The sequence below is a fragment of the Lycium ferocissimum genome, chromosome 7 (assembly GCF_029784015.1).
Source record: "Lycium ferocissimum isolate CSIRO_LF1 chromosome 7, AGI_CSIRO_Lferr_CH_V1, whole genome shotgun sequence".
In the NCBI taxonomy this organism is placed as follows: Eukaryota; Viridiplantae; Streptophyta; class Magnoliopsida; order Solanales; family Solanaceae; genus Lycium; species Lycium ferocissimum.
In genome coordinates this window covers 42,515,293-42,532,815 of record NC_081348.1, presented here as the reverse complement: position 1 = coordinate 42,532,815, position 17,523 = coordinate 42,515,293, and the positions used below count along the sequence as shown (strand labels likewise).

At 37.5% G+C, this 17,523-nt stretch overlaps 1 protein-coding gene across 1 annotated transcript; it reads left to right on the top strand.

Moving 5' to 3' along the window:
- The first annotated feature begins 12,448 nt into the window (after nt 1-12,448).
- Nucleotides 12,449-17,340, top strand: LOC132065182 (probable hexosyltransferase MUCI70). Its single transcript, XM_059458448.1, has 7 exons — nt 12,449-12,536; nt 13,499-13,678; nt 14,245-14,313; nt 14,405-14,604; nt 15,614-16,029; nt 16,197-16,381; nt 16,844-17,340. The coding sequence occupies exons 1-7, from the start codon at nt 12,461-12,463 to the stop codon at nt 17,218-17,220; spliced, it is 1,503 nt and encodes a 500-aa protein (XP_059314431.1). The 5' UTR covers nt 12,449-12,460; the 3' UTR covers nt 17,221-17,340.
- Nucleotides 17,341-17,523: the final 183 nt, after the last annotated feature.

Genomic DNA, 17,523 nt, shown 5'->3' with positions numbered 1-17,523 from the left:
GTAGATAACCTTAGCAATCTTTGTTCCTCCGATGGTTGAAGACTTCGCAACTGCGGCTTGTTTCTCTAAAGCCCCTATCTTCCTTAATGCAATCAAAACGGTCCCCGATATCTTGTCGTCATCTCCTCCAGCGGGTTGAGCACAAGTGCTAATACCAAACTTTGCATGAAGATTTGACGACATATAGTAACTCCTTGACATTGTACACGAACCTTGCTTCTTGTTCCTGCGATGCTTGAACAACAAACGCATCCTAACTTTTTTTTTTGGATTAAATTCCATGCATTGCATTGCTTTTTCTAATCGCTTTGTTTCATTTTGCTCGACAAAACTTTGTTTTTTTTAAACGGCAAATGTTGATCAAAGCAAGAAACAACAAACTTTGCTTTTACCGACTGCCGAAACGGGCAAACAAGCGAACAGCAAACTTTGCTTTTTGTCTGTCGCGGAACGGCAAACGGCAAACTTTTGCCCCAAAAGCTTTACTGATTCGTTGCAGTGGCTGCAAGTAGCCCTTGCAGCCTTTGTTTCATTTTGCTCAACATTAAACCACCTCATTTCCTCATCTTGACAGATCAGTGATGCAATGTTGATCAAAGCAAGTAGATTAAATTCCATGCATTGCATTGCTTTTTCTAACTGCTGGAAACAGCAAACTTTGCTTTTTCTGACTGCCGGAAACGGCAAACGGCAAACTTTTGCCCCAAAAGCTTTACTGATTCGTTGCAGTAGCTGCAAGTAGCCCATCTGATTCAACTCATGGATCTTCTTGATGCTTTGTATCTTGCTCCTACTGTAGATTATGAAACCTGCAAAAAAGGAAACATGATTAGCAGTAAAAATTCTCATCTTACTCTCCTCCTGGAGGACTTGAGTAAGATGAGACATGCTGAGTTCCACCCCAAACACCTTCCTTAATATCTTCTTTTTGTTCTGATTCTTAAATAGGGACACTGAAGTTTGTCACTATTGAGAACCTTTCTTCCCTTTGAATCCAATTCTGCAAAGGAGTGAATAGATACCTCTCCATGATCAAGGGCATAGTTAGCTAGATGATCAGCCAACTGATTACCCTCTCTGAAAATATGCAGAACCTGTACCTCTGCATGATCTATGATATCTAGCAGCTCCTCCACCTCAAAAGCAATGTTCCATGGAGGTTTCCACTCTCTTTATCCGGGATATGCTTCATCAATAATGAATCAGTTTCCAGAATGAAGGAATAGACATGTTTTGACAAACAATATCTTGCAGCCTGCAGGAGAGCTTGTGCCTCAGATTCAGTGTTGGTACCTTCTCCCATTGCCCTAGCCTCTGCATGAATCAAATCACCATCTGAATTTCTCACACAAAAGGCAAATGAACTTCTACCAGGGTTGCCTCTAGTTGCCCCATCGTATTGCATTTCCGGATGTCCCCGGTGGGAATTTCCACAAAACCTTGGTAACACTGTAACTTTGGAACAAATTGTTCCAAAATCTTTAGAATGTCATGCCATCTATGTGGAGCCCGATTTAATGCCGGGCTTCTGATTCTCACCGATTCTTTGAATATCGGTAGAAGCACAGTAAATAACTCTGCTAGTTGACACCTTATCCCTATGTTTATCTCCATTTCTTTTCTTCCACGGTTGCCGACTATAATAGATGGAATGGCATTGAAAATATTCTGAAGTCTAACAGGAACCTCAGCTGTCCACCATTGCATAATCACCTGATGCAAATGCATACCATCAACATTTAGTCCAGCTGCTGCACTGAAATATTTCCATGTTGCTTGTGCAGTGGCACCTCTCAAGAATATGTGAGGGACAGTCTCTTCCTTTGGTTCTGCACAGCAGCAACACCTGGAAGGCATATGATATCCCCAACTCTTAATTACATCATCCAGAGGAACTTTAAAGTGCCATACTCTCCACATCAGAAAAGCAATCTTGAAAGGCAATCCTTTGGTCCAGATTTTCTTGTAGACCTCCTTTTTTTCCCCTCTGCTTCTTATATATTCCCATGCTGATTTGACACTAAATTCTCCATTTTTCTCCAACATCCACCAAGGTTTATCCATCTCTCCAAGTCTCTAGCGGTGGCTTTACCTCAGTCAAGATATATTCAGCCAAATCCTCAGGCAGATTATTCCTGATGGCAGGCACATGCCACCTGCCAGCAGTAACTACATCAACTACATTCTCTATGGCTTCATTACATTGAAATTCAGGAGGGACAATGAAATATAAAGGGCCAAGGCACGACCGATTATCAAACCAAAATAATGAAGAACCCGTTATTCGAGCGCCACCAAATTTGATGATCCATCGGGTCCCTAGCTTGTAACATTTTCCTCCATATATGAGATCCGTCTTTCCAAGGGACCGAGGATTGGATTATTCTTCTTCAAATATTTGTTGCCTATGAAGGCACTCCATAAGGATGGTTTGGTCACGAAGTTCCACCAAAGCTTAGCAAACAATGCCATGGAAATGTCTCCAAGTGATCTAAACCCCAAGCCTCCTTCCCGCACGAGCAGACAAACCTTCTTCCATTTTGCCCAATGCCTGCCACTTTCACCTATATTATTACTCCAGTAGAACTGGGCAAAGATCTTGTGCAGCTTGTCAACAACAAAAGATGGAGGATCCACAGCTGCCAGCAGGTGCATAGGCATTGCTTGCAGTACATGCTGTAGAAGGACAGCCCTTCCTCCAAATGATAAAAACTTACCTTTCCAACTCTGCAGCCTATTTCTTACCTTTGTAAGCAACTCTGAGTAAAATGACATCTTGCTCTTCTTTGTAATATATAGGGCGACCAAGGTACATCGAGAGAAACTGTTTCCTTGCAATACCAGTTACCCTTTCCACCTTTTGAAATATCTCCTCTGCCACCCTATGATGTAGATAAATAGAACTCTTTGCCTTGTTAACCAACTGTCCAGATGCCAATTCATATTCAGCCAACACCTTCATTATCAGGCCAAGTGAAATCTCACATGAAGATGAAAAAATGATGGTATCATCTGCATAGGCCAGATGATTGATTTTTGGACTCCACTTAGGCAGTCCAAAACCGATGAAACCACAAGTTATCATGCATCGCATTTAAAGCCCTTGACAATACTTCGGCCCATGATGAAAAGAGTAGGGGACAATGGGTCACCTTGCTTAACACCTCTAGTTGAGTGAAAGAAACCATGTGGTGGCCATTGATAAGCACGAGAATACCAGTTATTCCCAACTAGTTCATATATAAAGCTGATGAACATCTCACAGAACCCCATTTTCCTCATCACATTTGTGAGAAAAATCCATGATAGCCTATCATAGGCTTTTGTCATGTCAAGTTTCATCACAACATTAGGCACAAGTTGATTTCTTTTCTTGGTTCTGAGTCTGATATCAGTAACAATTTCTTGTGTCAACAAGATATTCTCAACTATACTCCACCTCCTCACAAATCTGCTTGATTACGAGAAATCAACTCGGCGATAAGTGTACCATCCTTTCATGTATAACTCTAGAGAATATCTTATTAACAAAATTGCTCAAACTTATTGGTCTCATGTCCCCAAATGTCTGCACATCTTGCTTTTTAGGCAAAAGTACCAGATTTGTGTGAGTTATGTACCTTGGGAGCTCATGACCTCTGAAGAAATCCCACACCATTCTAAATATGTCTTCTCCAATAATGTCCCAGCATGCTTGGAAAAACATGCCCAATAAAACCATCAGGCCCCCCAGCACTTGCATTATTCAGACCAAAAACTGCATGCTTAACTTCCTCCATGGTAGGATTAGCAGTCAACTCTTCATTCTGTTCAGCTGTGACCATGCTAGGAACATGCTTCAAAATGTCAAACTGAGTAGGGACTACACTTTCATGGAATTGAGCTTGGTAGAACCTTACGGCCTCCTCGGCAATTTCTGTTCGGACTCGAAGCCATTGGCCTTGAGAATTTCGAATTCTTGTCGGTACCGAATTTTCCTTCTCCCTTTAACATGTGCATGGAAGAATTTAGAATTCTTATCCCCCTCTTGGAACCAAGTCATACCAGATTTCTGTTTCCAATACTCCTCCTCTATATGCAATGCTCTTGTCATCTCAGCTTGCACCTTCTGAAGTTTTTCCCTATTAGCAAAGGAAGGAGATGCCTCGAAATAATGTCTCATGAGTTTTGATGACCTCTTCAAGATTGGTTATAGTCTGAAAGAAATCACCATAGGTTGCTTTACTCCACTGAGACAACACCTTTTTCATTTTCTTGAGCTTGACATTAAAGGTCATGAAGGAATTGGCCACCACGTCGGTCCGCGATTATCCTTGACAACTTTAAAAATTACGCATGTTTTGTCCGAAAATTTAAGAACTTAAAGGATTTCTTAAATTCTTTGAACCTGCTCGTTTACATTCTAGTAAGAGAGGAGAATGATCGACCCTTGCTTGATTAGGTGAGTAACTTCCAATCCTGGAAATTGTTGTTGTAGTTCAAAATTTCCCGGACACTGTCCCGGTCTCTTAAACACACATTCATCTGCAGCCCTTCCATTCCACCAGGTGAAGATACTTCCTTTATAACCCAAATCACTAAGATTACATGTATGTATACAGTGTCTGAAGTCCTCCACTTCATTTAGAGTGACAGGCAAACCCCCATATTTCTCCTCCTCATCCACAATGACATTGAAATCTCCACCAACAAGCCAAGGAAGAGTCATGTCTGATGCAAGATTATACATAGAATCCCATAATTCTATCCTGTCAATTCTGTCACACTTAGCATATACTAAAGTGACTATCATATCAAGAGCAGTATCACAATTGAATATTTTAAAAGTAAGCTGTTGATCAGTGTCCATCAGCACTAAGACTTCATACTCCCCATCAATGAAAGCCCAAATTTTTCCAGATACATTGCTGAGAGCAGTTTTAATTCCAAGCCTCCTCCTATAAGATTCTAACTTATAAGCCTGTTGAAATGGTTCCATCAAGCCTATCAGAAAGAACTTATATTTTGTATGCATTGTTAAAAGCCTCTTAAAAGCTTTTTTTGTATTTACTGATCTTATATTCCAGATTAATGCATTCATCACTAAATCTGGGATTTAGATGCAGTTCTCCTTGTGTGTACCCCAATGACTTGAGATGCATGATTCTCCTTGCCTGATTTCTTCCTTCCTTTGCCAATGACTTTTTCCACCTGTTTAGGAGACAAATCTCCTTCCTTTGCAGCATTCATAAAATTCTGAGCAGTTGACTCCTCATCCAAATCTATTTTTGATTGTTCCTCACCAATTAGCACCCCTTGCAGCATGTCCACCTTGGCAATTTGATCCTGCTTATCAACCCCACCGCGCACTTGGACCATCTTGGTTCTGCTGATTTGCACATGAGTTATCATTGTTTTGTTGGTGCCTTAGCATCTCATCATTCTCCTTACCAGTATGAGTGGCTTGTGTAGAGCCATTAGCCTGCCTCTTGGCACTACTGCTGACTTCATTAGCAACTTTGTTTTGTTGTCTTCGGCAAACGGCAAAGCTTGAAACAAGAAACTTTCTTTGTTTCGATCGTCGACAGCAAACGCTATTTGAAACGAAAACTTTGCTTGTGTGTGGCTTGTGTAGAGCCATTAGCCTATTGGCACTACTACGGCGACTTCATGCACCTACAATCGGGTCCTCCTTTTGTTGGAATTGTATTAGCCTGCATAGGGCCTACAATCAACTGGGGCTGAACAGGTTCCTGGTTGTTCTGAAAGCCATCTTCCACATCATGTTGAACCTTATCAAACATATTGTTAACCTCTTGGGAAGATGTAATGGAGTCTGCATAATGTGTATCATCAGCTTGTTTGCCTCCAAAAATTTCTCCTTCCTCTCCATCTTCTTCAACCTGTTCACTCCACAATTTTCTAGCAGTAGCAGTGTCTCCATCTTCAGCAAAGGTAGTTGAAGGAATATCTTGACATGCCTGGTTTGTGGTGACCTTATGCACTCCTGATTGAAAATTAGTTTCAACCCACTCTTTAGTTGGAGTAGATTGCTTCTTGGCAGGAGTAAACACAGTAGCATTGATGTTCAAGGCCTTCTCAGCACCAAAAAGATCAATCCCTGTGTGAACAGGTGCCACTACCAACTGAACATCTTCTGCATTCAAAACTGCAGTATTCTGCTGATGAACATGACCCTCATCCAAGGCCATCACTTCTTGCACACCATCATCATTTGCCAATGCTGCAAATTTATTAAGTATTTGAACATCATTATTTTCCTGTAAATCTCCTTGTTTGCTTGTACCTTATTTTCCTTTCCTCTTGTCAAAGCCATTTGATTTTGAGTGTTATTTCCATCATGCACCTGGTTCTTTCCTCTTTGAACCTTCCACTCATTTACATTCTGCACATTACCAACTACCTTGCCACTCTCTAGGACCCTAATAACCTGTTTATGACTTCTATTGTTTGCATGAGCTGCCTGCATCCTGTTATTATGTTTTGCCTTGTTTGTCACATTGGTTATTGCCTTTCCATTGTTAGGGACTGCACCATGCTTCCCCTTATCACCATTAGAATCCTCCTCCTTGTCCTTATTTTGCATCGAGATCGGGATGTAGTTTCCAACATCCATCTTCATCATGGCCTTGTAAACAACATTCCTTGCAATATTTAGGCAAAAAATCATATTGAATTTTCACCCACCTTGACTTAACTTCTCCAGTTGTGCTATCTACAGCCTGTAGTTGCACTCTCTTAGGGTGTTCGACCCTCAAATCCACCTCCACTTTCACACGAGCACAGCTTGGCCTTGTTTTATTTTTAGTTGCCACATCTAAAGTTAATGGTTTGCCTACTGCTGCAGCCATTGAAAACAGCTGCGATTGACCAAAATAATTTGGTGCTAGCGTAGGGAAGGAGATCCAAGCAATGGCAATCGATGTCTCCTCCTCAGGATTAAACCAAGGATCCCATTTAAGTGTCCTCATTGGATGATAACCTCCACTCTCCTTGATCCAAAAAGCAGGTTTCGATAACAAAGTTACATAATCTTCAAACAATTCACATCTGATCAAAACATGCCTATTGCATAACAGACCAATGGTGGTAGTACTCTTTAATTCACATTGTTGTGGAATCAACTTACGTAGTGCATGCAAATCTGGCAATCCATAACTAAACTTCCCCACAACTGCATATTGAAGTTTTTCATGGATTATCATCCTATCTATTTCTTCCATGGTGTATTGTATTGTTGGTTCACCATGGTGATACACGATAGGCTTCATAGGAATAGGTAAAACAGTCTTGGTAGTCGACTGGTTGGTCTCGGTTGCATTCAAAGTTGATGCTTTCAACAAAGTAGCATAGTTTAGGGTTTGCTATAGGGTGCCTCAAGAAACTCCGCAAATCTTAGGATGGCGTTGTTTAAACTTAAGAAAGGGATCAGTGCTGAAAAGCAGTGTGAGTGTCATTGTAGTTCCTTTTGTCAGCTTTGAAGTGTGATATAACTAGTCTTTTACCGAAAATGTAAGCTGGCCATCTAAATGGTCGGGTCTTGATATGTCATTCAATCAAGACGGTTAACGCCTGCGTAATAAACATTTACCCGTTGATGCTACTTTGGAGAAAAGCTAAAATCTTTAGGAATATATCCTTGAAGATTTTTGTTTCAATTTTTGTGATATGCACACTTAATCGGAGAGATTACAGAAGATTTTGTAGGTGGTGCTGAACAAGTAGAATAATAAATGATTGAATATAGCTCAGATAGTGATAGATAGAGGATTGTCTGACTGCGTTTGGTGGACGAAGATGGAAAAGAAAGGGAACGCTAGGTGTTTTGAAGACACCGTAGTGAAGTACAAAAAATTAAAACCGAATCGCATTAAGCTTTTTTGTTTTTGGTGCAAAGCGAGATCTCCTAGATGATATTAAGTCCATAATAGAAATTTTAGGTTCTTTTGGGAATTTCACTTTATGGACTAGTTTCCCGATTTTTGCTATGATGTAAATATGGTTTCGGTACAACCTATGTACTAATTTAGTCAAATACATACAACTGTTACTTTCTCAAAAATAAAAATAAAAAATGATTGAATATTATCACCTGAAAGCTGAAATCTTTGGGAATATATCCTTGAAGAATTCTGTTTCAATTTTGAATGATACTTGTATGCACACTTAATCGGAGAGATTAAAGAAGATTTTGTAGTTGGTACTGAACAAGCAGAATAATAAATGATTGAATATTATCATTGCACTTAAAAGACAAATATACAGAGGGTCTTATTTTTCATTTTGCTTGCACGCCTTGCTAATCCTTCTTTGATCTATTTAAGTTGACTATAAATTGATGGCATGATTTAGCTTTCCGAATCTTAAGTTAAATTATGAATTACTCACATGTCTCTCTTGAACATTTTTTGATAAAGGTCTCTAACCGAACTAATGGTTTCATTTGTTGAAACGAAACAGACAAATGCTTATGCAAAATATTGATTTAGATTTAGATATCTGTTCATCAATACCCGCATTCAACTTCATATAGACATTTTTCAATCGTTGCAGTTTATTTGTAACACAAACCCTCAAGAGTCTCCTCGAATACAAGGGAAGTATTTATCTTTGAAAGATTTAGCGCTTGCTCCGATCGTTATACGGCGTAGAGGAACCCGGTCTTCGAATTTCTGAGGTTTGGCATGATCGGCTCACGGAACTATAGTCTTAGCATCCTCAACGAAACTCGCATGTGTATTGAATTGTCGCCACAACGTTGATTACGACTAGAACGGGATGACTTGGTATACAATCATTGTCCTTCTCGTGACGATGGTGGGAAGCAGAGAAACCATGGGAGACAAACAATATCGAAAGCATCTATAAGATGAACAACACCCTAGCACAAACATCTTGGCAAAAATTCCGGAAGCTTTTCCATTAGGTTCGCTTTTTCGAAGAGCAGCCACCAACACCTGAACTAGGGAAAACAAAAACCCAAAGAACCTTACGTAACAACGAAATAGAAAATTTGGCTAAATTGTGCGCCAACATATTCCAAGATCTAGGGATATATACAACATGTACGTCTTCAAATAAACTCATTCTAGATATCTTCATAAGTAGTCTATCTCCCATGAAACTACACTTCTTTTCAATATCATATCCACCACAATTTCTGCATCAGACAAGATTTGCACCTTTGACCATCCCTTTTCCTTAGCATTTTCCAATGCTTCACGAATTGCTAGTGCTTCCAAAGAGATGATGACCTTCCAACAAATTGAATTGGGGTACCAAAAACAAACAAATGACCGCACCTATCCATAGCTGTCACTCCATGCTTGCCATCTTTTCTCCTTTTGTAAACTAGCATCTGCAAACATAACAACACCGTTTTGTACCACAATAATATTTTTATCATGATTAAAATAGCTCACACCGTGTTTATGTCAATTACTTGTCCTAAAACTCTTTTGATCATGTGTTCAATGAATTAGGACTCTCATATGATGTATTAAAGGGTATTATAATGTTTAATGTCCTTTTTTATTTTATTTATTTATTTATGGCTTTTTTAGACAAATATTGTCCTTTTGAGTACCATTATTTATCCTAAAACTCTTTTAATCGTGTGTTCAATGGATAGAGACTCTCATATGATGTATTAAAGTGTTATCATAATATTTAAACAGTGGCATGTCCTTTTATTTATTTTATTTTATTTATTTATGAATTTTTAGACAAATATTGTCCTTGGTCTATATATAACATGTGGATAATTATTGACCATGTGTGAAGTTGAGCCTAAATGATAATTGTTAGCTATTGATGACAGTTGGTTTATGGTATACCCATCCACAGTCCCTTAGATTTGTGCAATTTCGGGTTTGGGGTCTGATTTTTTTTTTTTTTTTTTTTTAATTTAATTTTTTCCCATTAGACTAGTGCAAATTCAACATGCCTTTTATTCCAACAGTAGCCTTTATTTCTGTGGTTTATCATCGACCAAAATGGTCTAAAATTGTCCTAAGCAGTGAGTTATTATAAAATAAAGTGGTTTATTTTCGGTTTGGCTTATAATTGACTTAGCACACCTGGCTTTATTTCGACCGACGGATCACATATTTTTTTACAACGATAATAAAATAAAAAATTCTAGAATTTTACAACCTTAACAATACATCCTTCCCCATATAAAACCGAGCCAAAGGTCAAACCCCACGATTGTCTTTTTTCTTGAACAAACTCCTTCATTGTTTTTTTTTTTTTTTAATCAAACTCCTTCATTATCTTTCTTGATCAAACTCCTCCATTCTCTTTTCATAAATAGAAGTCTTACAAAAAATTACATAAAAACAATAATCTATTAAGGGTAGGAAGATGGTGGTCAGATCATCAGGCTCTTCCCCGAGTCTTTCAAAAATTACACACAGAGAATATGCATTTCCATCCAATGTATGTCATCTCCGAGTCCCATGAAGAGACGCTCCGTATCATTTCGCAAGAAGAGTACGTCGCGTGAAAGGCATTGACGGTAGTACTACTGATTGTGTCTTGGTTGAGCCAGAATTCTTCTAGTCATTTTCTTTTGTTGAGTGGCATGGTTGGTCATTATTGTTAAATGACTTTCGTCCTCTCCTTCTTACCATTTTTTGTGATCGACATGCAAACAATAGAGTGGTGTTGACCAATCACTATATGAAAATAATAATAATCGACGACAATTTAGTAATTGACCATGATAAATTTGAAGAAACATAAAAAACAATACCGAAACAAGCAAAATAAGTAGAAATAACGCATATTTCGACCAACAATAAGGCTAAAGTTTCAGGTCTAGTAATAGACCAAGATGAATTTACAAAAACAAAAACAAAAACAAAAAAAAGCATGATCGAAACAAGCAAAATAAGTAAAACTAACACATATTTCAACAAAAAAGGCTAAAGTTCCAAAAATTTGAAAAACCCCAGAACTTTATGAACACTAGGGTTTATCAAATTTGAAAAAAAAATAAGAACGTTAACTTTTAAATAGGCAATATAGATCTTAAAATGCTTATGTATAATTAATTAACATACCTGAGGACGACGATCGGAGAGCTTCTGGGCTCTAGAGAGAAGAAAAAAAATGTTGGAGATTGAAGTTGCAGATAGAGAAGAGAGTGGTAATATGTGCGGTCATTAAAGAGAGAGAAGGGGACCTATGCATATTTTAGGAGAAAGAGAGGGGTTTTGTTATATTTTAATACAAGTGTAAGGGACTTAAGCGTATAAGTTGAAAAACCCTAACTTTTAAAAATTATGAAATGTACCCCATGCCCCTTTTCTATACCCTAATCCCCAAAAATAAATGAAAATGAAAATCAGTGGCCTTATTCCCAATTAAGACTTGAAAGTGGCCTCTTCACAAATCTTCTCTACTTGCTAACTAAACGTTGCATAAACAATTATTTCAATACCATCAACTAAATGACCCCTAAATATTCCATCACAGTTACACGGATGTTATTAAAAGAAGAGAAAATGAGATTTTTTGTACTCTTACAATTTGAATAGAAGGAAATAGCTTTTTCAGATCTCTTATATGTATTTTTCAGATATCTTATATGTAAAAAATGAAAATTTCTCGCAAGAGGGTCATAATTTTTTTTTTTTTTTTTTATAAAGGACCAAATAATCTGAAAAAGGCGAAATGTATAATATTAAAATTATTTATTTACTGACTAAAGTGAATATCATGAGCCCGTTTGGATTCACTGAAAAAAGTGGCATTTAAGCATTAGTGCTCAAAGTACTTTTTAAGTGCTGAAAGTTATTTATAAATAAATAGTTACGTATTTAGATAAAAGTGCTTAAAGAGTTTTTAAAAATAAAGATAGTATTAAAATTAACAGAAATATAATGGATAAAAAGATAAAGTTATTGATCAAACCAAAATGACTTTTAAACAAAAAAAATAAGGTTGAGCAGCTTCTTAATTTTGACTTTTTAACTTAGTTTAAGCTATGTTCTATTTGACTAAATATCCAAATAAATTAAAAATGACTTATAAGCTAGTTTGACAACTTATAAGCCAATCCCCGCCAAGTAAAAACAATTGTACTTCCCACGAGGAAAAGATAGATATACGGTACAAATTTTTATGTTGCACAGACGTCGTTTAATGCTTTCTTCAGCAAGAGCCGTCCCCAAAACTTCTGTAACCTGTGATTCAACAGAATCGCACTAATCATTAGTGATTTAATTACATTTTCTCGCCTAAAATCACCATTTGTGTTCAACCTCTACAATACGCCATTAATTGGCTGGTGAAAGGGAAGCTACTTTTCCGCAGATTTTCAAACTGAAAGGTAAAATACTCAAAACCCATTTTAAGTTAGTCTTGATCTTGATTAATTTTCCTAATGTTGGTTGCTAATGTAATCCCTTATTTGCGTAGTCAGTGGATCTTGTGTTGGAAGATGCATTGAGTGATGGACAGCAATTTCTTGCGGTCCATTTCTTTAAGAGCTAACCGAAAACCTGACCGTAACCCTCTTCAATCTAGAGGTACATATTCTTTCCATCTTGAAATGTTCAAAATATTTGACACCTATTCAATTAGGGGTCATTTGGTTGCTAGAGTTATACTTGTATTAGTAATGCAGGGATTAGTTATGCAAAGTTTAGTCATCCATGTATTAGTTATTCCATCTCCAATCCTGCATAGTAATACATACATAGATTTACTCATAACTTATACATATATTAGATTCTAAGCTGGTAACCAAACACCTTACTCGGCGTACTGAATTTTATACCTAGCAACTAAAATGCTAACAAATGTGGTGGTACACTAGTACTAGTAATGCTGGTTTTGATATTTGAATTCCAAACCAGCAACCAAACGACCCCATAGTTAAATGATTTTGAATTCTTCAGAATTGTTAATTTTACGGAGAAATTTATTTGCTGTGACCTATAATTATGATGAAGGGGTATCCTGTGTTCCAATGGTGCCTCTATCACCGTTGAAACTGAATTTGATTTGCAATTATGATAAAGGGATTTCTTGCATTGCGGCTTGTGCCCCACGCTATTGAACCTGAACTGAAAATTAATATAATTATGATAAAAGGATTTCTTGCACTGCGGCACTTCAATAGTTGTGCCCCGTGTCACTGTTGAACCTGAACTGGAAATTAGTATAATTATGATAAAGGGTGTCTTGCATTGCGGCACTTCAGTAGTTGTGGCCCGTGTCACTGTTGATCCTGAACTGGAAATTAGTATATTTATGATAAAGGGATGTCTTGCATTGCGGCACTTCAATAGTTGTGCCCCATGTAACTGTTGACCCTGAACTGGAAATTAGTATAATTATGATAAAGGGATGTCTTGCATTGCGGCACTTCAATAGTTGTGCCCTGTGTTACTATGGAACCTGAACTGGAATTAGTGTAATCATGATATAGGAGTGTCTTGCACTGGTACTGTTGAAATTGAATAGGAAAAGTTAACTGTGAATGCAGATGGTAAGGAAGGCTTCCTTGCAAGTGGGAAGTCATACCAAGACTCCCCAATGAAGATTATATGGAAAAGGGGTTTCATTCGGTTGGTTCTTGTGGCTGGAATTATTTGGGGTTTGCTCATTCTGACTGCATTGTTATTTCATGCTTGGTCTTGCCAGTCATCTATTACTTTATTTTCAGGTAACTATTTCACGCTTCTTGCTTTCTTTTCCTCTGCCATACTTACGGTAGCATTCACTTTTGCTTTTGTTTCAATTTACTTTGGAGGATGAGGGGATTGCGTAATGAACAATGTGATTTGTCGTTGTCTAATCCAATTGGTAAACTTAGCATATTTAGCAACTCCACTCTAAGTGTGAACCAAGCATTACCTCTTTCACAAGTTATCTAACTCTATGGTTCATGGAACCATGAGACTTTTGAAGCTGGAAGTAGGATGTATGATCTTGTTACTGCCAATTTGACAATTTATCTTGCAAATTTTCATTTTTGGTGTAAAGAAGCAAATGTAGAGGGAGCAGAACAGTTGGTAGACTTTTTAGGAAGCATGTAAATATTTATCTTACTGCTCTTTGTGGATAACTTTTTGGAGGTCTCCAGCATATCCTTAATGCTGAGGAATACAATTTACCAGTTTTCACCCAAAAAAAAAAAAAAAAAAAGATGTTTCAGAAATTTAATAGCACCTATACATTTTACCTTTTGAAAATGGGGTTCTGCATTTATCTTCCTTTCTTGAAGTGCAGCCCTTTGTAACAAAAGCAGTGTAATTTATGGAGCAATACAGAGCCTGGGACTTGTGACACCTCCACATCGTGAGTTTCTTAAATTTATAAATTCAATTTTGTATCTAAATTTATAGGAGAAATGTTAAAGGTTACTCATTTATCTCTTGTAAATGTATAGGTTGTTCTATTCCTGTAGCAGATGACCCAAATAAGATTGTCATTCCAAAAAGGAGATCTCCGGAAAAATATGTGCAATCCCTTTCTTACTTTATGGAGGATGATACAGCAACCAACGAATCTCAGTCACCACCTCTATTTGGAGGACACATAACATGGCAACAGAGAGATGAGAGCTTTAAAGTAAAACCAAACATGAAGGTAAATAAACATATCTGACTTAATGTAGGCTTCGGCTGTTTCTATACCTGTCTGTTGGCTTTACCTGGTCCAGTTTCCTCTCTTCTTTTTAAACTTTGGTAAGGACCAAATTTTGGTGTATTACTATACTCTTCCTTAATTACTTACTCCAATATTTGAGACGTGTTTGCATGTTGTAATCAATGAAGTATTTTGAGATAAGTGTGTACCATTTCCCTAGTGATAACATTAACAAAATGGCTTGGACTAGACTACCATACTCACCAAGTGAATGTGACTATTATTCTATTAACGAAAAAGGCTCAAATATGCCATCGAACTATCGGAAATGGCTCATTTATGCCACTCCAATAGTTTGGCTCATTTATGCCATCGAACTATCGGAAATGGCTCATTTATGCCACTCATTAATAGTTTGACTCATTTATGTCATCGCCCATTACCAAAATGACTCATCCAGGCCATATTTCATTAATGCCGGTTTTACTATACCATATATGACACATGGCCTCCAACTAGATTATGGTTGTGGGTGGGTAGGGTGTATGGGTCGATTTTTTTTTTTAATTTGATATTTAAAATTGGGCTGGTTTAATTAAACGGCGTAGACCTCTAATTGGAGGTCACGTGTCATATCTGGTATTATAAAACTGGCGTTAATGAAAAATGGCATGGAAGCATCATTTTGGTAACAAGCCATTGGCATAACTGAGTCAAACTATTGATGAGTGGCAGAAATGAACCATTTCCGATAGTTCGATGGCATAAATGAGCCAAACTATTGATGAGTGGCATGAATGAGCCATTTCCAATAATTCGATGGCATATTTGAGCCTTTTCCGTTCTATTAATAATGCAATTTACCAGGAAAGAGGAACAAAAATATGTTTCATACTCAGGCCACCCTATTCCTAACTCCTGAGGATTTGGTTTCATTTTGTTATTCTCAAGATCAATTTTAATTTACTGCTTCATATCCGTCCAGCTTTGATGTATGTTCCATCTATAGGTGCACTGTGGATTTAATCGAAATGGTGGTGCAGAAATGGCTCAGAAAGACGTCAAATATGTGAAGAAGTGTCGGTTTGTTGTTGCCTCTGGTATTTTTGATGGATATGATACACCTCACCAGCCATCAAATATAAGTGCACGTTCTCAGAAGCTGTTTTGCTTTCTTATGGCTGTTGATGAAGTATCCCTTGAGTTCATCAAGAAAAATGTTACTGTTAGAGAGGACAACGAAGGGGGAGAATGGGTTGGTATATGGCGTTTGATTCTATTGAAGCATCCTCCATACGATGAGCCCAGAAGGAATGGAAAAGTTCCCAAAATATTAACCCACAGATTATTTCCTCAAGCACAGTACAGTATCTGGATTGATGGTAAAATGGAGCTGATAGTTGACCCATTGCTATTACTTGAAAGGTATTGTACTAGTTTAAATTACTGCAATTATTTCTTGTACATCAAGTTCTGTCTTGTTTATCTCCTGAGTTAAGTTTTAACCAAATTAAGAGAAGTCTCCTTTGATTAGAAAGTATTGAATCTTCATTGAGCATGAGTGGTCTGACATATATGATGGCTACTTGAAGATACTTGTGGCGTGAGAAGAATACATTTGCAATTGCTCAGCACAAGCATCACCGCAATGTCTACGAAGAGGCTGATGCAAACAAAAGGAGAAAGCGATATGCTCGTCCTTTGATTGATCTTCATATGAAGATATATCGCTACGAGGGAATGGAACCATGGAATCCACAGAAAAGTACTCCTAGTGGTAAGCTAAAGAGCTTTATTGTATGTACCAATAGGTGACCATGCTAATATTCTAATCACTGAGGGTTTTTCTGGTAGGGTGTATTAGGTGGAATAATGCTGGTATAAAATTTTAGTACAATGTTTGGTTGCAAATCTCACCTATGTACAACTAATACCAGTATTACTTATACACCTTATTCAGTACTATTCTTATACATAGTAAACCATGGCATTAACAATACCAGTATTATTCTTATACACCCTATTCAGTACTATTCTTGATAATACAATGTATGTCATTTTTGATACAACAAACCAAACAGTCGATAAGAAATAATACCATTACAACCATCCCAGCATAACTTGTGTTCTAACCAAATGACCCCTAAGAGGAGTGTCAACTTCTTCAGGACATTAATTTATCCTTGTTAGTCACTTCTCATTTATTTTCACTGTAGTGAAAACTCTTTGGCATTTGCAGATATTCCAGAAGGAGCCGTTATCATACGAGAACATACTGCACTGAGTAACTTGTTTAGTTGCTTGTGGTTCAATGAAGTTCACCTCTTCACACCGAGGGATCAGTTGAGCTTTGGATATGTTGTCTATAGGTTAGGAGGCCTGTTCAAATTTTTTATGTTCCCTAATTGTGAGTATAACTCTATCTTTATTTTACACAATCATACCCGCGAACATTCGTCCAAAGTAGAGTGGGTAAAATCTTTGGATGAATTTAAGAAGGATAAAACTGGTGGTTTGAAAGAGAGTAGGGGAGGATTAGGTTTGTGGACTCCTTATCCAGGGGATCTTGAATCGGTTGTATTACCTCCTGTAAAGAGAACTTCAAAAGCTGGATGAGATTAGAGTTTCCTTTGTGTTTCACATTTGGTTTGTAGAGTTACCTCTCCACCAAGTTCTGAATAACATTGTAATACTTTTTGTTATCCTTCATAAATTTGAGGTTTGTTTGGAAGCAAACATAGCCCTATTTATTGTTCGTTCATCTGAAAAAACTAATTTGCCTCATACTATCTAAGAATACAACAATATTTTGCTTTTTGGACATGGAAGGTTGCATCTATACAGAGCAAGTGCAAAACCCTGAGAAAGATGATTTGTCCTTTGAGGCTGTTGAAGTACTTTGGGTGCTATTTTTTCTTT